A 23,443-nucleotide genomic window follows, 5' to 3' on the forward strand; every position below is an offset into this window, starting at 1 on the left:
TGCTTCTAGAACCGAATCTGTTCTGTCCTCTAATCAACAGAGATCCTGGTTTTTTAACTGAAGTTGCTGTATCCCCTTGCCTTCAGAAAGCTTTCCTGCAGTAATACCGTTGTCTGTCATCGGCTGTGTTGGTGTTGTGCTACTCTTGATGGTACTCGTGCCCTTCAGGCAGCCACCCGCTCTAGTCCAATCTTTATGGTGCTTCAGTGATGCATGTTGGTGACAGTCATGTCCCTGCACAGCATTTGGTCTAGTGATTTGGCACCGCAGGGTAGTTGGGCTGCTGGTGCACGTCATCCTTGTGAGTATTATTCACGTGTCTGCACAGCAAGCTGGTCATTTTCATCAAAGAGCATCATAAGAGATCGTCTTGTCTACAGTTACGTTATTCAAATTACCTGGAAGAAGTTCTTCATTAGCAAATTCTTTCTGTGGATCGGACTACACAGGAATTCCTTTCTCTTCAATCTCCGTTTTGTCCATTCTAATTGCACACCACTGACTGGTTGTGATGTGCTATTGCACATTGTTCAACTGTAACCTTGTCGACTGTGTAGCAACAGCGCCATCTACTGGCTTTAATTCAACTTCATATAAGACGTTTTCAAATACAATTGAAGAAATAATAGAAGAAATAATAAACATCTGGCTGGCTGGCAATCTTCAGCAGAGATCCGCATCCTATTTTCTGACTGCTCGCAGCTACTCACTACTCATGACAGGTAGTTCGGCTCTGCACTGCAGTCAGATGGCTGGGACGTACCATCCATGTGAGTGTACCTGGTGCAGGATCTGTGTGATATCCTGTGTGTATTTCCTTGGTGAACCCACACGCAATTTGTGTTCATGCTCCACTCCACTCTTGGCCATCAGTGTCCATCTTTCTGGACATTTCCTCACCTTCTGCGAACTGCTGGGGCATTCATGTCTGTTGGGGGTATACCCATGAGGGTCACTCTCTTACCATTGTGATGGCGCTGCTACCTCTGCCCTAGATCCCTCCCTCGTCAGTGTGGGCAGAGCAGTGCTATGATATGTCACGGCCCTTGAGATTCTGATTGCCCCTCCAGCTGTAATTGCCTTAATTAACGCCTGGCTGATGAGGATTATGAATCCGAAACTGGTCCCAGGATACTTGTTTCCGGTCCAGGGAAGACATGGCTTGGCAGTTCGGGCTGGACTGTTCCCATGAGGCACAGGGTCAGACTGATTTGCATATGGCCATGTCTGAACTGGGGTGGCTGAGTGAGCTAAAGAATGGTGATGGATTAAACCCAGATCATTTGACTGGGGGTGAGTGTTTGATTTGCTCAAACGCTCCGTCCATCATCCCCTTTTGTTTCGCTTTGTTCGCCCTAAGTTGGCAGGGTATGCTCAGACATGAGTCCCTTGCTCACTTGGCCACTGGATTCAAGATAGCCTGGCTGATGAGGATTATGAATCCGAAACCGGTCCCAGGATACTTGTTTCCGGTCCAGGGAAGACATGGCTTGGCAGTTCGGGCTGGACTGTTCCCATGAGGCACAGGGTCAGACTGATTTGCATATGGCCATGTCTGAACTGGGGTGGCTGAGTGAGCTAAAGAATGGTGATGGAATAAACCCAGATCATTTGACTGGGGGTGAGTGTTTGATTTGCTCAAACGCTCCGTCCATCATCCCCTTTTGTTTCGCTTTGTTCGCCCTTAGTTGGCAGGGTATGCTCATACGTGAGTCCCTTGCTCACTTGGCCACTGGATTCAAGATAGCCTGGCTGATGAGGATTATGAATCCGAAACCGGTCACAGGATACTTGTTTCCGGTCCAGGGAAGACATGGCTTGGCAGTTCGGGCTGGACTGTTCCTATGAGGCACAGGGTCAGACTGATTTGCATATGGCCATGTCTGAACTGGGGTGGCTGAGTGAGCTAAAGAATGGTGATGGATTAAACCCAGATCATTTGACTGGGGGTGAGTGTTTGATTTGCTCAAACGCTCCGTCCATCATCCCCTTTTGTTTCGCTTTGTTCGCCCTAAGTTGGCAGGGTATGCTTAGACGTGAGTCCCTTGCTCACTTGGCCACTGGATTCAAGATAGCCTGGCTGATGAGGATTATGAATCCGAAACCGGTCCCAGGATACTTGTTTCCGGTCCAGGGAATACATGGCTTGGCAGTTCGGGCTGGACTGTTCCCATGAGGCACAGGGTCAGACTGATTTGCATATGGCCATGTCTGAACTGGGGTGGCTGAGTGAGCTAAAGAATGGTGATGGATTAAACCCAGATCATTTGACTGGGGGTGAATGTTTGATTTGCTCAAACGCTCCGTCCATCATCCCCTTTTGTTTCGCTTTGTTCGCCCTAAGTTGGCAGGGTATGCTTAGACGTGAGTCCCTTGCTCACTTGGCCACTGGATTCAAGATAGCCTGGCTGATGAGGATTATGAATCCGAAACCGGTCACAGGATACTTGTTTCCGGTCCAGGGAAGACATGGCTTGGCAGTTCGGGCTGGACTGTTCCCATGAGGCACAGGGTCAGACTGATTTGCATATGGCCATTTCTGAACTGGGGTGGCTGAGTGAGCTAAAGAATGGTGATGGATTAAACTCAGATCATTTGACTGGGGGTGAGTGTTTGATTTGCTCAAACGCTCCGTCCATCATCCCCTTTTGTTTTGCTTAATTAACTTCCCCCACACTGGCTCCTCCTCGCACTCAGCGCAGGCAGCCGTAGCAGCAGGAAACACTCCACTCTCCGTTCCTGGGCCTTCATTCAGTGACCTGGGTTCATCCTAAAATATTAAGTAAATCTGCCGCCTCTGCTAAAAGTGTGGCTCCGAACACTTGAGCCCACCTGATCCTTTTTCACTTGCCTTTAATAGATTAATCGGCTTTGAGTTTCGAACCCGAACAATACAGCTGTTTTTCAAGATACTGGCATTTTAATTCAGCCTTCCCAGTAAGTGCCCCTTTACTCTACACTGCCTAGCTTTCTCACAGAGACCCCATGCACCTGATTTTAATTGGTGCTTTTTCCTTCCTTCCTAGTCTCTATCTCGAACTAACGTGAAGTCTACTGTAGCGCTCCATAGGCTCTTTTCATTTGATGCTTAATCATACCGCAAAAACACATTAATATGTCTCAGATCTGTTAGTCTCATTGTTATGCGCTGTCCTCCCACTCCTCTCGTAAATTCCCATCCATCCATCCCCCCACTCCATCCATCCCACTCCATCCATCCATCCCACTCCATTTATCCACCCATCCATCCCCCCACTCCTTCCAACCCCTCCATCCATCCCTTCCATCCATCCATCCCTTCCATCCATCCATCCCCCCACTCCATCCATCCATACCCCCCTCCATCCATCCATCCCCCCACTTCATCCATCCATCCCCCCACTCTATCCATCCATCCCACTCCATCCATCCATCCGTCCCACTCTATCTATCCATCCCCCCACTCCATCCATCCACCCCACTCCATCCATCCACCCCACTCCATCCATCCATCTTCATCCATCCCACTCCATCCATCCATCTTCATCCATCCCACTCCATCCATCCATCCCCCCACTCCATCCATCCATCCCCCCACTCCATCCATCCATCCCCCCACTCCATCCATCCATTAATCCATCCATCTCCATCCATCCCACTCCATCCATCCATCCCTCCACTCCATCCATCCATCCCCCCCACTCCATCCATCCATCCCTGCACTCCATCCATCCATCCCCGCACTCCATCCATCCATCCATTCACCCTACTCCATCCAGCCCTCCCCGCCCACACTCCATCTCTCCCCCGCCCCACACTCCATCCCTCGCCCACACTCCATCCCTCGCCCACACTCCATCCCTCGCCCTCTTGCCCTGCCTCTATCTCTCACCCTGCCTCTATCTCTCGCCCTCCCTCTATCTATCTATCGCCCTCACTATCCATCGCATCACCACAGCATCACTCAGGGGCATCACAACATCACTATGCGCTACCAGAGCATCACTGAACGCCACAGCATCACTCGTCGCCGCCACAACATCATTCAGAGCCACCACAGCATCAATCTGTGCAACCATTCAACAACAACTGATTCAAATATGTTCTCTTAATGTTTCAAACTTTATTACAAATGTCACAAAAAAATGTTAATATTTCACTTCTGTTCTTGTATTTTCATCACAATAAAATACTCTAAACATAATCTTCCAAAAAGTAATTTGCAAAAGTTTAAGCTATTGCCATTATAAATTACAATCACTTTTATTTAAGTATTAAATATTGAAATAAATACAACCCATTGTCATTTTTAATATTAATACATCTAAGTCATGTAAATACAACACATATTGCATTACAAATGCTATAGGTGTCACGTTTGCAAACGTTAACACTATTGGCATTGTAAATGACAAAGTTATTAATTTCGCTATTTTCAAAACAAAAACATAAATAAAAAATGTGTCATTTACAATACTAATACCTCTAACTTTACTAATGCGAGCCCTATCGCATTGCAAATGCTTGTTTATATGATCACCCCATAGTTTTTGGACTTATGCTACTGGTTTTTCGACTCTGAGCGCACTGAGGTCTGCTAACCAAACCTCTGAGCTTGTGACCTTACCCTTAAATAGGTATGTCAAATTGGCTCTTGCCCATTAGACTAAGCGTACTTTCCTGTAAGTCCCCAGTAAATTATACACAGGGCATGTAAGTAGAGGGTCCCCCCAGGGATTGCAGGACTGGTTGTGCCACACTGTGTGTGACTCAAGTAAAACGAGACTCCCAGCCCGCCATTTGCAGGCTGGAAGAGCAGTTTAAACAGCTAGCCTAACTTTGCCATTTAAAGTAATGGCAAAGCCGGGTGTGTGGCCAAGCCGCGGATGATTGTGGACGTAGGCTGAGGCAGCTCCGCATTGCTGACCTGAGATCATCAAACATCGCTGTGACCCTGGTCCCTGTCGCCCAGTGGCCGAACAGGTGGAACTGATGGCATGAAGCGGCTCCTAACGATGAACACGGATACAAGATAGCGGGACTAACAGTGACCCAATAGAAGCTGGAGAGGAACGTGGATTGGTGGTGCTGAGGCCGCGTGCTGAGCCAGGACCCCCCAGGCCTGAGAATGGACTGGTGGAGCCAATCAGGTCCCTACCCCAAATAATCTGTGGGGGCCAACATCACACGAAGGCATGCCCCACTTTGGGACAGGTTCACAACCGCTGGTGAGTGATAAGAAGCTTTTGTGAGGTGTGACACTGTTGCTGGGCCGCACTGCTGTGCCTGTGGTGGTATCGGAGCGCGGCTACAGGGACGGGGTTGGATGTGTCCTCCCTCTGGCCCTCCCACTGTTCGTGCACTGAAAACAACTGGATTGAGAAAAAAAGAAAGGCCCTGACACCCACGACAGAGGAACCCCACGAGCAACCCCCTGTAGTCCCTGGGACATCCGAAGCACATAAAAGAAAGACACGGAGGGTACAACCGCCCTCCATAGTTGCGCCTGGGTCCAACCTGCGGTGAGATTGTGGGGCCTCCCCTCCTGGCACCACTTAACTCCCTGTGCCTGCTGCAGTGGAGGAGGCTTGAAGCAGCTGAGAGTTGCCAAATGCTGCATGCCTCTTTCTGGGAGACCAAGGGCCTAGAACCATAAAGAGTGACCACATGAAGCAGAGGGCCCTGAAGTGCTTCCTGTTGTTCTGCATCCAACTACAGGGTGGAGGAGGAGCCTGGAGCCCCCCTGGAATCGTACCCAGTTGAACATGGGAACCGTGCAACAACTGGCACGTTAGTGACTGTCGAGCGAGACCTGGCACCCTCCCCTTGCTACTCCACTCCTACTGCCTACCATATTATGCTGGTAGTGCATGTTGGGAGAGGAATTGGCCCTGACACTCAAGGGAGGTGCTGGAGGGCACAAAATATCCTTGGGGGCTGTTCTGGTCAGAGGAGTAGGACATAGATATATCCACCGCTTTCCTCACACAAGATAGCAATCATAACCTCCCAGAGGTGGGGTAATTCGGACCGCTTGTGCCCACTGCGCGCAGGAGGTGGCAAATGTTCAGTGAGTGGCGGCTCCCATCCCATTTGGACTCAGAAGGTGCCTCACACAGGAAGGGAACTCATCTGTGGCAGAGGTTCTCTCCCCCCTGGGGGTCCTGAAGCACGCAGTTGCACAGACATTATCGCCTTAGTGGGGAATTAATCAACAAGCAGAGTTTCCGGAGGCTTCAGTGCGAGTGACCTGGGTTGCATGGGCCACGTTTCCTGCTGAACAGTACCCTGTTTCTGGAGGGGTCTAACAGGCCAAAACCTACACATAAATATATCTGGCAGATCCTGTGCCTTCAACCCTGGGACTGAGAGGAAAGGTGCCGGCCCTTGGCAGCTTGCGTACTGCCTAAATAGGAAAGAGGGGTGGATCAGACTCCTGGTCGACGGACTGCCCTACAGATGCGATGGGTAACCCTGACCCGGAAACGACCTCTGAAGAGGCTTCCCTTATGTCACAGATGCAAAATTAGACCGGATTCTTGAAGCCATAGCGGATACCACACAGGATCTCTGGAGTAGTGGAAATGAGCCTGCTTCCAGAAGACCACAGAAAACTCTACTAGAGTTGGGGCTACAGAAGCTGTCCTTGCTGAGCTTCGGGCCAAAATATCCAAGATTGCTATGAAAGTGCCATCACTCACTGTCAAATTACAGGAACTTGAAAACAGGGCTGAAGATTCGGAAGGGTGCTCCCGTAGAAACATCCTCTAAATTGTGGGTTTCCCTGAGAGAGCAGAGGGGTCTAACCCAGTGCAGTTCTTCAAATTTTAGTTGGGCAGGGTGCTTCTACAAGCTGTGCTATCTCTGTATTTCCTACTCGAGCGTGCTCACCGATTTCCAGCCAGGTGGCCCCCGGCTTGGGGCCTCCCCTCGCCCTGTAATGGTGCGAGTACGGAACTGTCATGATACTAAACGACTCCATATTGCAGTCAATTTACACCACCGACCTGCCTCAGTTGAGAATGCGCACATCTACATTTTTCTGGATTACACACAAGCAGCGCAGAAGGGCCTTATTTCTGGGAGTAAAACGCAAACTCTGGCAGGTGAGCCTTAAGTATTCCCTACTATTTCCAGCAAGGCTGAAAGTTATAGCAAACAACACTAAGTATTTCTTCTATATGCCTTCTGATGCACGGTATTGACTGGAGCAGCGTAGATTCGAGGTAAATGTGCAAATGTCTTGGCAGGTGAGCATTCACCAACCGAGAGTGCAGCGCAGAGAAAGGCAGCGAGAGAGGGATTGACAGACGCCACAAATCACCGTCACCCACATACCAACCCAGCCACAACAAGAACAGCTCAGACATTGTCCACGGCCAATACGTCACTCCTCTGTGAGACCACATCGACCCTTCTGTGAGGATTAGGGATGGGGTGCGGCAGGAATGTTACAGCATTCATTATATGTGCAGAAGCGGCCGGTGTTTGTGATGGATGTTGGGGCATCTGGCCAGGGGGGTGGTTGTAAGAGAGGGACATAGGAGTTGCAAAGGGAAATAATTTTTAAAAAACGTACCTTCAGCCAGCCGTGTCGCGCTCCTCTTCCTCAGTACAGGCTCCAAGAATGCCCTGCGGCCAATCGCATGAGAGCAGATTCAGGATTGGCCTGGACGCCCTATATTCATGCCTCAGGACAGACTGGGAGTCTTTGCCTGCTCTCTCCAGCCTCAGCAATGCAGCTGGGGTTGTAGGGAGCTTCACTCTAAAACGGCTGGCCAAACCGCCATACGCAGTGAAGAGAATGCACTACCACTCACCTCAGTGTTGTCACCCTTTAGGCCCAACCCCCAAGATTCGACAAGGAAGGAAAATTAAAATGAGTGGCGATTTATTTTTTCTTTCCTGATTTGTTTTTGGGGCCGGGGGGGGGGGGGGGGGCAGCGACGATCCTCCGACAGCACAGGAGCCACTGCTGTATAGGTGTTATGAGTTAGATGATGGAGTAGCTCCAGCTGCTCTTACACACAGTACAGTACCCTAGCCATGGGTCGGTGATGCTCAGTATTCACTGTTCGTCGCTTAGCTCCACATTGCAGTTATTGACTGCAGAAATATACCAGAGAAGACAATCGGTAGTGGTACCACGAGAGCAGACAATCTGTAGTGTTGCCACAGGACATGGCCCTTTTCCATGCCTTGGCATTGCTGTATGAAAAAGTACCTTGTAAGCTTCCTGCAGTGGAATTCTTGTTAATCGTTTGGGCAGCTATCCCGTTGGATACCACCCTGGGATAGGAGTTCTGAGGGTTTATGTTAATTCTAAAGCTGCAGATCACTTGATAAGTATTCGGTCGGTTAGGGAAGGCAACATCCCCAGTAGTATGTCCGATGTGAGTGATGCTATGCCGATCCAAGGTCCCCTTCCCTCCCTTTTCTGTGACCTCTTGTACTCTGAACTTGAATGAGTGAAATAGGTATACTGACATAGAACATCCGGGGAATGTGAACAACACGGAAAAGACATACAGTTCAACAATCTATACGCAGACCTGGGGCACAAATAGCTTTATTGCAAGAGACCCATGTGGCGAAGGGGGAGGAGACCTGTTTGCCAAAATGCTGGCGAGGTCAGTACTTCAGCACCATGGGGTTTGCCAGGGGATCCCTCGTGTGGGTCCGACCAGGCGTCCCATTCAGACAAATAGCTAATGACATAGACCCTTAGGGGCACTGTGTTCTGTTGGAGGGTCTCCTTGATGGGAGGCCTGTACTACTGGGCAGTATATAGGCAGCAGATACTGCCCAAGCGGCCTTCCTGGTGTGCCTCTTCCTTGCCTTTACACGATAGACCCACATCCCTCGGGTTGTGGGTGGCGATTTAAACTGTGTCCTAGACCCGCATTTAGGCCGCTCTCAAACCCCACTGCTGTCCACTTCCGGTGGTGGTGGTGGCAGCTGCATGCCTTACACAATGGGCTAATCACTGGTCACTTAAGGATAGTTGGGGTATAGGGGTCTGTAACCTTTTTCTGTACTAAGAGCTACTTACGTTCAACGAAAATTAACCTGAGCTACTGTAAGTGACGTGATATTCCATTCAAGATTCCCTATCAATTTGCAATGCATCTACATGGGTAATGCATAACAGCCATAGCTGCACTCCCACTACACCAAGGTAATAATACGAGTAATAAATCTTTCCAACTCAAGTAGCAGCTTAAAATTTATTTTGAAAATGTAACCATTTTTCTCCAAATCATCAGCTTTTATCAGTTCTGAAAAAACACAAACGTTCTTCTCAAATATATGCATTTTAATTTGGGCAAGCAAATAATATTTCAACCAAGCAAAGGCTTTAATGTTTAGTAGGCTGAGCTACACACAGGAGAGCTACTCACAGGTAGGTGGAGAGCTACTGGTAGCTCAACATCTACTTGTTGGAGACGCCAAGTTCTCGCGAGTGCTCTTACTATTCCGCAGCACATGACCTGCACGTCAGATTGGATTATATTTACTGTCATCACACACTACAAGCACAGGAGCTATATGCAGAATATCTGGGGATGACTTTCTCAGACCACAAACCTTTGCAGGTAAATATTGGATGGGGGGCACCGCGACCCCGAGTTCCCACATGGAGATTGCAGCCAACACTGTTGGAGGATCAGGTATTTTGTGAGGAAAGGAGAGAGTCTGTTACTAACTATTTTACAGATAACTGGGACATGGCCACCTCTAGAACAGTGGAGTGGGAGGTAATGAAGGTGGGGTTGAAGGGCTACTGCATAAGGGCAATAGTGGGAGCTAGAGCTACTTTACACAGGGAACTAATGCAAACAACCTCTTCTGGGAACGCAAGAGACTGCAGCCAAATCAGATCCCACAGCATTGCCCACACTGACAGACACTTAAAAACACCACGTACATCTAAAAGAACAACCACGATGTACAGACTTCAAGGCATAGCAGGCCAAGATGCACATGGAGAGGCACAAATCGGGCTGGTTTTTGGCCTGGCTCCTTCGCAGCACCAACAAAACCCATCACAATGATCAGAGATCACATGGGCCGCATACTCTTCAGCCAACCGAGCATACATGAAGCCTTCACAGGGTATTATTGCAGATTATATTACCCTCCGCATGTGGAGCATCAGACAGACATTATGAACTTCCTTGCCGGCCTAGAACTGACAACACTCGGCCCACTAGCGAGAGGAGAGTACCCCCCTGGAGGTGCAGGAGATACGCAGGTGATAAAGGGAACAGCCACACTGAAAACTCTGTGATTAGACACCTTTCCAGTCGAGTTTTATAATGCCTCTGAACCATTCTTGGCCCCCAGACTGCTGGTAGTATACCAGGCTGCCCTTTGCGAAGGGAACGTACCACAATCCATGCATGAATCCCTGCTAGTGTCCATGGTCAAGCCTGACAGAGATCAGATGAAACTGGGATCCTACTGTCCTTTGTCCAGGTTGGAAATGGACTATAAAATCCTAAGCAAGGTAGTGGCACTCCATCTGATTGAACATATCATATGCCACATCTGGTCCACATGGATCAAAACTGCTTCATTCCAGATAGATCCACCACACTCCCCACAGCGATGGCCATATGCAGCCTGTTTGGAGTTGGACTTCGAGAAGGCGTTCAACACCTTTGACTGGGGTTAACTTTTTGCCACCTTATCAGAAATGGGTATCATGGGGAGACTGCAGAGATACATACATTTGTAGACCGCACCAACTGCCAGGGTAAAAATAGGACTGTACGTGTTACCCTCTTTCAAAGGGAGTAGGGGCACTTGTCAGGGCTGTCCCCTCTCCCCATTGCGCTTTACCCTGAGGATGAAGCCACTGGCGATTATAGAGATACTAGAGGGATTCCAATGGGCATCAGGATTGGGAGTCAACTGGATAAAATCTTGTTTATTCCCTTTATGTGTGGATTGCACCCCATAGTAGGTCATCACAGTGGGAGGCCAGGTGGTGAGGTGGGAACCTCTCTCCTTTCAATACCTGGGGATCCGCATTTACCACACAAAAAAGTATCTCATTGATGGGAACGTGACTAGGACCATATCTTTCCTGCGCCCACAGATGGCCTTCTAGAGTACTGTCCAGCTCACAGTATGAGGGCGAATTTCTCTCTAAAATAGTGATGCTCCCCTGCCTTTTTTACTTCTTCATAATTCACCGATGGCAGAGCCCCGCTCCACCTTTATGTAGTTGCCATTTGGAGTTATCTTGAACAAGACCAGGGTATGAGTGGCACTCCGTAGACTGCAGTTGCCAGTGGAGAGGGATGGCCTAGGTGCGCGAAACTTTGAACATTATTATTTAGCTGCGCATCTGCAATGACTTTCTAGATGGTTAGCTGAGAGGCATCTGGATGAGGTGAGTGGATTGCCAATGCATAGAGTGCAGGAAGTGGTGGGGTCGATGCTGCTTCCTGGAGCAATGATCCCTCGAGGGGTGAATGGTCTGGTGAGTGTGGCCTGCCAGAGTTATGAGAGGCCTAAAACATATGGCAGATATGATCCCATGTTCTCCAGCCATTGGATTGAACTTCATGGTGCCATTTCACACACAGACATAGGTAGGGTAAGCCTGGTGGTATTGAGAGAGGTTGGGTTGACCTTAGTGGGTGATCCCGTTCAGAGATTGGGTGCTAATACCCTATGGCGAGCTTCAGGAAGAATATGAGCTGCTGGTGGGGCACTTTCTAGCCCATGGCACGCTGGCAGCTGAGTTGGGACATCTGTGGAATGTGACAGACACCGAACCGGAACAACACTCACTGACCCTCGCCCTACACTTCATGGGGACTAGCCGCAAACTCATAACCTGGCTCATCAAAGATTTGGCCCAAACGAAAACAGACCCTTTGTCATCCACATGCAGACTCTGGGAGAGTGATATGGGCTGTGCCTGAACTCCCAAGGAATGGGAACTAATCATTCAATATCCACGCAGGGTGTCTCGAAATGCCAAATTCCAGTATATACAATATAACATACTGCATAGGGCATATCTCACCCCGGCTACCTTACATAAAATATTTGGGTCCTCCTCTCTTTGCTCCAGGTGCCACGCACACAACGTGAATATGACACACATGTTCTGGTCGTGCCCAGCTGCTGCTGCACTGTGGACTGAAGTTACAAATATACTAACCACCTTGAGAGATTGTGCAGACCTCCACACCTTGGAGGGAGCATTACTGGGGCTAAATAGGTGTACAGCATTCGTGCAAAGCAACACTTAAGTGGGGCAGTGCGGAGGTTTTTGCACTGCGGAGGGAAGAGGCCAGAGGTCTTTGCAGGGTTCCTCTTGCCTAATATTGGGAGACTATGCTACAAGGGCTACAGGACTTAAAAGATGCTCCCCTGGACGGTTAATGGGTATTGGAGTTTGGGGTCTCCTGAACTCCACTTGGTGACTTTAGCGTGGATTGGCAAATTCATGGCGGCATCATTATGATCCTGCCATGTTGGACAAGTTGATTAGCTGCTTTCCAGTTTCCCGAGAGGGAGGGAGTTGGGACCTATGGAGTTATAAAATGAAGTATGTTGAATGTTGTTTATGTATATATACTTGATACTACGGTTCGCACCCCATGGATGGACTGTAAGATATAATGTATGTGGACATCTTCAATATTCACGCTGTTAATGTGATCTGGTTTTGTTTGTTTGACACTCATGTTATTTCATATTGAACCATGTATTTCTATCACAAACTGATATCTATTGCATCGGACATCCTGTTCTAGTATCCTTCCTTGATTACATTGCACAATTATGACTGAAAAATCTATAGACATTGGTTAAAATAAAACAAAGAATAATGGCGAAGACAGATATCCCCGTGATAATATGTGTACATCACCCCTATGGCCGGCCTGTCGAGTCCTAAGTCAGGGTGCAACATATTTCACGGGCAGAACATGCAATTTTACTTTTTCTGAGAATAAAAACGCTACACTGTGGTTTAGTGAAAAAGCTTGGTCACCCAATTGGAAAGCACAGAGTCACACGCTGACACCTCTGCTATGCTAACTCTGGAATAGTGCGACCAAAGTGGGTCGTCCATGGTATCAAAAAACTTGTAACATTAAGTCAGTCAATTCTCAGGTCAAAATTAATGTAACAAGTTGCCAGTGTGCAACTTTAGTAAAGTTGCCACTTTGATTCCTTTAGTCCCCTGTGCACATACTGGTTGCAAATGGGGTCCTATCACTGAGATGACTTTCTGCCCTCCAGGGGATACATGCTAACGACTCCCAAGAAAGGATACAATAGAGGCCTGCTCTGGAAGGAGGTGTCGCCTGCCTCTGGCAAGAAACCACACTGTTGTTGGCCCAAACGGCGAGCTTCAAATTAGATGTTGCTTTTGATGGGCAAATTGATAACACTAAGGAGAGGCTGCTCTATTGTTCATGCAGACAGGCTGGCACTTGGGACAGGGGAAACCAGTTGCCAAACCAGGTATCCAGGGGCATGTAACCCACTTGGTAGCCACACCTCTGGGCTGGGCTAGGGAGCTCCACACACCGGGAAAGGGATCCTGCCATATTGGAAGTGAGCAGAATGGTGCTTCCTTGAATGCCCAGATGCCACACTTTGCCGGAAGGGGTGGTCATCAGGTGGGAGGGAACCTGGTAGCCCATTGGCTACCCACGATATCCTGCCCTGAGGGCATTTTCTATGAATAAGTAGGGCACCCCTGGCACTCCAAACTCAAATCTCAACTGGACTGGAAGAAGGACCGCCCTGCTGCACTTGTGGAACTAGCAAGGAGAAGCTGCACCTTTGCGGACCGCACCTGGTGGCTAGCAAAGGAGAGGGACTGAGCCTGCTGTGTCCTGCTCAAGGAGAAGTCCTATTCAAGGGACAGCTGACTGGCCTCCTGTTTGCATCACAGGGATATAACAGATAAAGAAGCCTGCTGGGTCAAGATGGTTGCCTAAAGTCTTCAGCCCAACGTGTGAGGGACTGTCTGGGACTATGTGGGGAACACAGTCAGGGACTTGGGCAAGTACTGAGAACTGGGTAGAAAACTTACACAGGAAGAGGAGTACAGCGCTGCCCAGGATCATACAGGCAGTTCGAGGACAAAAAGGGATCAATAGGGGAAGCCTGTACAAGTGAACAAGATGGGTAAGACTCAGAAAGGAAGGGCACTCACAAGGCAATTTATCATTCAGAATAATTACACCCAGGACGAATGTGCAAGACATATATATGATACAACATTAACAATAAAGGGGGGTGTGGGGTAAAGCACTTAAAAGCTCCACACAGTAAGACTGAAGCTCAGTAAGTTTCTTACCCACAATTGCTGTTACAGAGACTGACTGCAAATACCCACATGTAGGATATGCATGCAAAGGCAGGGTCTGTGGAGCTTATACCTATGGTGATGTTATAAATGTAACTCAAAGACAATACTCACAGTGAACAAGAAACACCACATAGGTAGTCAGCTGTGCCCACAGATCCTGGCGACCAAACACGAACACGCAAGGCAGTACCAGCAAGAGGGTAGCACTAAACACAAGCAAAATAGACAAGGAGCTTGCAAGGAGGAGTGCTTAACAGGTAAGGAAGGAAATCCCAGGGCACATTTGGCAGAAAGCAGGTAACAAACGTACAAGGCAACAGAAGCAAGACAGCAGAATAGAAAGACTGCAATCTAGGAACTGGAACCAAGGAATTGGGAAGAAAGGCAGGGACAGGAAAAGGATATAAGGGGAGGCTACAAGGGTATACTAGAATAGTGCAGGTTAAGGAATCAAGAAAACAAAGTAGCACTGGAAACAAGGATCGGTCTCACTGATAAACAGCTACAATGACCAACCTTGGCCTGAAGGGAGCTGGGGCTTAAAGGAGCTCACAGTAATCATATGCATCAGGTGTGAGCAGGCTAGCAGCAGCCAGCCACCGGTGAGCTGAATTCCTCCACCCATCCTTGGCCTGCAGGGATGGAGACAAAGCAGTGAGCAGGGAATTCCAGGTAATGGAGTTTCAGGCATGAGTAGGCTGGCTTCAAGTATAAGCAGGCTGGCTTTCACAAAACCCGGCATGGATTGGGAATGGATGTCAGTTCCCAATAAGTGTCCAAATGGCTGGAAGTCAGGATATGCATGCAGGGGAGGGCCTGGAAGCTTATTAGAAGACCGGAAAGTCCCACTATGTGGCCCCCTGGTGGTGGGCACGAGAGCACAGGGAGCGAATCATGACACAAAGCCAACCCGCACTGTGCAGCACCAGGAACCAGGACCCCACGCACAGGTTACACCCAAGTTAGCTGAACTCAGGAGTGCCTGAGTACAACTGGGACCTTCAGAGGGCGAGTATTCAACCCAGGAAGGATTGGCCCATGACAGCAATACTGGGACACAGTCCAGTGGCGACTGGGTTTCTGCCAGCACTAAGAGAACTTCTAGTGACATCGACCCTGTGGCCAGGACCACTTCACCCTTTCAGTGGACCGAGGCATATTCTCAGCATGCTCCCCGTTGACCGCATCGCATCCACAGCAATCTTTGAGCATCTTCCAATCCTTACATCAGGACCACTTCCATAGGAAAGCCCTGCAAAGGATAAAAGTGCCTGAAAATGACTCAAGACTGCTTTACCTGCTGAGGTAGCTGTTTCTGAAGACATTGATGGTCCTCCTGATTGACTCCCCACTGGAGTTGGTCGCCTAAAGTGACTCAAAGTGACCATGTTATTCCTAGTCCAAAGTTTTTCGAGAAACACATTTCTAAGTGTCAAATTCATTGAATTTACCAATTCTTGTTCATTGTTAAGTGAAATGCTTTGATTTGTTACATCTTGTAAATTCCATAACTTTAGAACCCTTTGGTGGATCTTTTTTGTTGTGGTGTCTAAAGATACAGTCTATTTTTATAAATTGGTGTCTGATTTCTTTGGTGACTTGCCGATTTCTTCAATTGTTTTGGCACTGTTTGAATCCTTTACACTTGTTCCTTTGTGTAAGGCTTGCTGCTCAGAGCCACTAGTATTCACGGTTGAGCTGAAAGTTTAACCAACAAAACTTAGGGTACTAAGGGAGTTGATAAGTGTATTACAAGGTAAGGTCGCACAACCATACCAAATAATACAAACCATTTCCTCTCAATTATGTTGTCTAATAAAAATCACATATGGCTGTATAACTACGGCAATCATTAAGCTAAAATTTTAAATTTTGTATTCTTCAGTGGAACAAAAAATATAGAATTAGTAAAAAACTTAACATAATGTGCTAATTTGTACCATATAAACAAGGCGTTGCTTAGAAAGAAGATATTTTGTGCATTTTACTGTGTAGAATCATTCATATCTTCAGTTCTTTCTTTGTGTTTTTTATTCAGACGTTACGGGACATTAACAGTATGATCAAAACTGGGGAAACACCTACAAAGAAAAGAGGAATTGTTTTAGAAGATGGAAATCAGTCTCCAGCAAAGAGAATATGCCCGGAAAACCACACAGCTTTAATGAGAAGATTGCAGGATGTGGCCAATGATAGAGGCTCCCACTGAGCTGAACTTTGTTCTAAAAGTGTTCATGGTGCACTTTATGTTCTGTATTTTAAAAGCCTATAGTTGAATATTGGAGTATATTTTAAAATAACTTATTTAATTGCGCGCCCTTCTAATATCAGTTTCTTTATAAGCGGCCAAATAAACATGAGACTTGCTTTGTATTGTTTGCATGCACACAGTGCATTTCATAGCAAAATAATGCCCAGTTTAGTTTAAAAAGTTTTTTTTTTCTAAATCTAAGGTCTAAATACTCTGGTAGATAATTGGATTAGTAAAAGGGGTGGAGGATGAAAAAAATGAATTCATGTTGCACAAAAGCAAACAGTAATTGAACTCAGAGATCAGGCAGTTAGTAGTGCCATAAAGAAACAAGTTTGTCCAATGTTTATTGACCAGCGTAATGGGATTGACTAGAGGGGAAGCTTTGGGGGGCTGGTTGGAGCAGAGCTGATAGTCACATGTGTTGCAGAATGTTTGACACACTTCCAGTCTTGCAAAAATATGATTGACTATGGAGTTCCCTAAAGGTTCAGAGAGAAGGTGGTGTGTACTTGAAGGACAGTCTGTAAGGTTTAGCACTACGTCCCACTAAGCTATCTTCACATAGATTTGTGACTCTTCCCCATCTCAAAGTTGGGGTATTGGCGGACAGAAGATTTCCGATGACTTCTCAATCTCACTGGAAGAAGCGGCCTGATTTTAAATTAAGAAATTAGACAACATGGCCCTGGAAAGAATTAAGGATTCAGAGGTGGTCAACAAAATGTTTGCCTCTTCTAGGGAATTTTTTAATAAATAGAAAATTTTGATGCTGAAAGGGATGATGCTGACCCAAATGTTTCTAATCATGTTTTTGGAAAATGATTACTCTCCTCTTAGAGATAGTTCTTTTTTATAGTATTTTATAAAGTACAAGTCAGTAAATGAGGATTTTTTGTAAACACAAAGCCTGGAGCTTCTAGTATGTCAACGAGTGATGGAGTTGGTAAACCAAAAAGTAAATAACAAACACAATACAGCATCTAGTTAGTCCATGGAATGGCATGCCCTTAATTTTTAGTTAGATGGAAACAAGGAATAAAAAAAATTAAAGCTGTATTTTCAAAGGTAATTTGGTATAATAAGAAGTAAAGTAATCAGAACATCTCTTACAATTTAAAAATCGTGACGAAAATAGGACCGTGACCCTTCTTTACACAATACATCTCTTTTGCCTACAGAAACCAGGAATGAGACTTTCATAATTAAATACATTGTATCACAAAGCAGGAAATGACCACAGCAAGCCATTCTGAGCCTGCCATTGTTCCATTTAGCAGTTCATTTGTAAAGATGTCTCTTTAGGGGTGATTCTTTTAAGAGTGATTGATGTTTCTGAAAGCTGCATGGAAGACTTAAATCTCAAACTTGTGTTATATAAATGTATTTTAAATTGCATAGTTTCTTCAGAGCTTATATCCTGCCTTCTTGATATTTTCATTCTTGCAAGAACATATGCCCTAAAAGCATACACAGCCTGTTATGTTGGAGAAGGTTCACTACCCAAAATAAAGTGCACTGGGTACACAATGCATTTTACCAACACACATATGCACCAGAGATTTTTGACTTTCATCACAGGACATGGGAATAGTTTATGATGGAAAAATTGGATCTGTGCACCACCCCACATATCTACATGTCATGGTAATACAAATGTGAATTAATACAACTGGGTGTCAATGGTGGTCCCTAAACCAATGCTTCTTCAACCCATAGGACCAGAACATGGTTGTCAGCAGAACATTGTGAAGGAGCTTCATAGTTTGCCGTATCAGTCCATCGTAGAGAGTAATCAACTTAGTAATTTTGAAAAGGAAGGTCACAGGATTACAATTCAGTCGTAATTGGGTTGCAAACCTAAAATGTGATTATATCAATATAACATTTGACGAGCCCCTTCGTCTAAAGTATATTCTATGGTTCCTTGATTAATCATCTTGGTGGCTTGCAAAACTATTCTAATAATTTGTTGTCTCCATTCACCCAACACATACTTTTTTTTCACTCTAATCCTTCACGGTATGGTAAATAGGTGCTTAAAGAGTATATATAGGTTTCTCTACAGGAGTCCCATTTATATGTTTCTCAATCAGGACACTTGTGTAATTTCCCAAACATAACTGAGTGCTGGAAGCTGTCAAGAATGAGGCATATGATCTTTAAACTTGACAGTTCTACATGGGACAGACAGAAACCTTTTGTCACCCTCTTGTACTATCAGAAGGTCCTGAGATGTGAGTAAGATTATTCATCACCAAAATCATTCTGGCCCGAATGTTTGATTAGAGATGAGAAGCTCTTCTCTAGTTTATAGCTATCATTAGGGCAGGAGTTGCAGTGACTCCAGAGTCCTAGAAGAATGTGAATGTCCCACAGCAACCCAGTTATGGCTGCCCTTTAATAACCAAATTCTGGACTGGTGGGCCCATTTTCCTTGATTGCATTAGGGCCATGGCATTCTAGCTACAACACTGACATTGACATAAATCTGATTTGTCAATATAATTGTGCTACTGACAGCCTATTAATGTTTCTGTTTATGAATGTTAGTGATATATTTATTAGGCATTTTTATAGCAAAATTTCTATTCCAAGAAAAGATTTGCTAATGTTCTTGGCTTCCTTCTGAGGGACGCAATACATACAATGCTGCCTTGAGACTTCATTGTTTGCCAGCTAGGTCTGCGCCTTAGAAATCCCGAACCATACGAGACTTGTTGCCATTTAACTTTATCTCGTCTCACATTTGATGCTGGTAAATAAATTAAACATAGGATTCAAAACTTACTTGAGTTTGCATTAGGTCTTTGCAAGATTGGAGCAGAACTTTTTCAGAGATCTGTTCACCTTTGCAATTTTAATGGAAAATTGAATATTTACTATATTTTGTTTCTTTTTACCTGATATCTCCTTCACCACACTTTTACTTATGATTTCTTTTCACTCTGCATATTATGGACAAAGTTGTTTTGTTTTAGCAATATAATTCAAAGCATAATTCTTGACTGAGCATACTGATATTCAACACATTTTTAAAAAAGAATATAGGCCTTCATTTTGATACTGGTTGGGTTTCTTCTGTTCAGTACTCATTATCGCATCTTTTAAAATGTATGTTTACTTTGTTATTTTTATGGGTAGAACGTTCCAACAGCTTGGCATAGTTTGCTACTGTTATTTTATGTATTTATTTGGAATCTAATGTGATACTGTTACTCATAATGCTTTTCTTTGCAATCATGTAACATCTATTTAAAATAGTCAATTACACTTCTTAAATCTCAAGTTTTTCTGGAGAGCTTGCAGTGTTCTTTTTAAAGTGTCTGAAAGTTCACAAGCTATGACATGCTGTAGTGAGTATGAGTATGTACTTGGAAGTATATTCAGTAGATGTCCTCCAGCGTTCACTGAATCAAGCTCTACCATTGTGTTGTGGTTGCCCTAAAAATATTTTGGGAAGATCAATGCCTATGTCCTTGAAAGCATATTTCTATTACATTACAATCTTACATTATGCAGTTGATCTTAGGTGGTGGCCACTGTTATAGAATGCTTTCTGGCTGATCTATTGTTCCTGCTTCCGGCACATCTCCAAACTACTTTCGCCCCACTTCTTCTACACTCTCCAGCTGTCATATTCTGTTCTTGCTGGCGTAAATGTCAGAGTATAGAGGTGCCGTAATCTGTGGTGTTGGTCTTAATGAATTTTCTAAATAAAATTAAAGGAGCCATGGATTTTTGTTCCTACATTCATCTTGCTGTATAGCAGCACAATTCCCTAGTTTCCCACTCTTTCAAAGAGGACAACATAGTTGATACGATAAACTGGTGACATTGGTATTTTCCAACATGAGTGCATTATGTCTGTGATGCCATCCGGTATGCAGATGGAAGGTTGGATGAACAGTACAAATATTTCATTTTACCTGCCTTTCATTCCTGGTAACTGCAAACCACTTCCTTATCAATTACATGAGCTCTCTTCACCGCAGCCAGTGCAGGTGATGTATCATGGACATATCGTGCTTTCTTTGTCTGGTCATGAGCCGTTATCACTTCCATTGTTTTTCTAACTTTAACTACATACTCTTACTGCAGGCTTTTCTAGGTCAGGAAATTGTGGCTTGGCAGATCTCTTATTTACCCTATATACATACATATATGTAGGATCCATCCGGGCAGACAACAGAGTTCAAGATATAGAGATATATATATATTATATATTATATATTTATATATATATATATATATATATATATATATATATATTATATATTATATATCCTACTGGCGGTCGCCAGTAGGTAGATATAGTTAGGAATATATATATCTTTAAAATTGGTCCAAGCATTTCATACTCATTAAAGCAGCCCTTAAGAATATATCAGATCTCTGTATTTGAATTGTTTAAAGCTTAGTGTCTCCTTGAAAATGTTGCCTAATTTGGAAATAAAATAAATTTATCTTTTGAGTTTGTAAATAGTTTATGTAATCAAACATGTAAATGAAACACGTTGGTATTTTGTTAATACTTCATAATGCACTTTTGAAATGTAGACTTGTTCTCCATATATTGTAGCATCTACGGACAATGACTGTAGGTGCCATATTCTGTACAGTTAGCAAATATCAGATTGAAAGAGTCAGAAAGCTTTTAACAAATGTACTTTCAGAGATGTATAAATTGCTCTCCCCATGAAGAGATGTTGCATTGCTTTTCTCATAAACATGTACAAATAAATAATTAATTTCGTTTGAGTTCCTAAGGTTTGTAGCCTAATTCTTTACACAGAAAAACTATTTATACTTGCTTTTAAAGTTGCCTTTGTGTGTCCATCGTCGCTTCTCACTTTTTATGAAAATGTATTGCAACTCTCTTTTTCAACATTTTAATAAATATGCTTTGTAAACAGATTATATGAATTTGTATTTCTTTCTCTAGATCTGGGTAGTGGTATGGTGTGCATTTCTGCAAACAGGAGCACCCTTCTTTGCCCATCTCATTATGCGGAGCTGCCCAATGAACCAGGGAAGACCCTAATCCTTTAGGATAAGTTGGTGAGGAGGCAAATAGAAAGTCCTGTCTGTCATACACAATCGAAAGAATTTCTTTATTGCTAATCATTTAACATGTTTTTAAATGGTTATAACTGTTAACTCATGTCTTATTTAAGCAAGCCCTAATATTCTTTAAGGGGTCAGGCCACCTTATTTACTAACATGTTTAGTCTATTTCAGGGCTATGAACTGTAGTTATAGATCCTCAGAGGATGTCTGTGTAGGAAAGTGCCCCTTTTTGCTTGGTTGCCCCCACTTTTTAGGTTTCGCCTCGCCGAAGGATGCGCTCTGCGCATCTTTTCGGCGCAGGCGAAATCCTGTTGAGTTGCATAGTGTGGCTTGGTTCGGCCCTCGTCCTTGATTGGCTGGCTCCGTAAACGGAGCCTTGCCATTGGACGAGGGGCCTGTCCGTCAATGCCGGACCAGACACGGGGGCGTTCCCGACATTCTTTGGCTTTTGCCGACGTCACGGGACGCCGGGAACGCCCCCGTGTCTGGTCCGGCATTGCCGGCACTACTGCGTCTCTTCTTCCCGTTTCCCGCCCCGTGACTGGCCGGCCGGCCAATCCTAGCGCGGCCGGCCGGAAGTGCCCGCCCCCCCCCGCCGCCCAGGGGAAGAAGGAAGACGGCGGCCCACAACAAGTATGGCGGCCCACGCGGGGCTCCCGTGGCCTGCCTGGAGGGAGCCCCGGAAGAAGCGGAGGACGTTGCCGGGCAGGTGTTGCCGAGTAGGACAGCTGCAGCCCCGCGCCTCCGCCCACGGTGAGTGCTGTGTTGCTCGGGTGTTGCGTTTATCATGATCCTGTTTGTTAAAGCCCGACGGGATTTGATTTCCTTACGTTCACTTTATAGATCCTTCCTAGCCAGCGAGACATTGCTTCTAAGCCTTATTTATCCGGTGAGAATTGTCACTTCGCGGGTGGCATGTCTCATGCTGATAGCAACTCTCAGAATAACTCTGTGCTTGTTCTTAGGCATCTGAATATTATGTTGTAGATTTTAAGGCGATACCATGCATATTAATTCGAAAGCTTTGCAGGAATTATGCAGGAGAACCAGTCACGTTAGCAGATCCTGATATGTTATTAATCTCGACACCGAGAATTAAATGAGATAGTTTGGTTTCATTAATTCAATGCAAAGCAATAGTTAGTGTACGGCAGTTTCAATACGCAGATGGGTAAACATGTCACCGGATTCAAGAGCTCCCCAGCTGCGCACGTTCTTCTTAATCACTGCCATTTCCTCTGCGCTTAGTTTGAGCCGGCAGTTGCCTGTGGGACCCACCGGCTCTCATTTGTAGGGACAGATACTTATTTTTCCTTATCAGAAATTTACAGAATTGAAGAGAGGGAAAAACATAAAAAGGGGAATGAAGGAGAAAGACACTAAACTTGTCACAAAGAGAGAAAGCAGAAACCTGAACGAGCAGGTGAAGCAGGCAATGAATGTCTGGTAGTGAATTAAGAGGCGTGAGGTGTATTAAAGACTGCACAATCTCTTGAGCAGAGCTTTCTGCACCGACACTCAGTATTTACATTTTTTTAAAACACTGCACTTCCTGCAGTTTCACCCTACACTCCTACAGTTTCACCCTGCAGTCCATCATCCACCAATTGGCAATGCCCACGAAAAACTTATCAATAACTATCTATTCGTGGAATTTCTAAAGGTAGCTCTCACTTCAGTGCATGGGTGTCCACCCTAAAAGCTGGAATCCAGGCAGTACAGTTCCACTGTAAGAAGAGACTGTTCTCACCCTATTGGCATGTACTGTGCTCAGCCACAGTATCCACAATGGA

General features: G+C 45.5%; 1 protein-coding gene across 1 annotated transcript in view; it reads left to right on the forward strand.

Annotated features, from left to right (window-relative positions):
* RBL2 (RB transcriptional corepressor like 2) overlaps nt 1–19,288 on the forward strand; it is a 1,013,578-nt gene extending 994,290 nt beyond the window's left edge. Inside the window, exon 22 of the mRNA XM_086945179.1 lies at nt 16,368–19,288. Coding sequence (XP_086801305.1) covers nt 16,368–16,538 — 171 coding nt within the window. The 3' untranslated portion in view covers nt 16,539–19,288. The remainder of the gene's footprint in view (nt 1–16,367) is intronic.
* Nucleotides 19,289–23,443: the final 4,155 nt, after the last annotated feature.

Source organism: Lissotriton vulgaris, chromosome 12 (genome assembly GCF_964263255.1).
Source record: "Lissotriton vulgaris chromosome 12, aLisVul1.2, whole genome shotgun sequence".
In the NCBI taxonomy this organism is placed as follows: Eukaryota; Metazoa; Chordata; class Amphibia; order Caudata; family Salamandridae; genus Lissotriton; species Lissotriton vulgaris.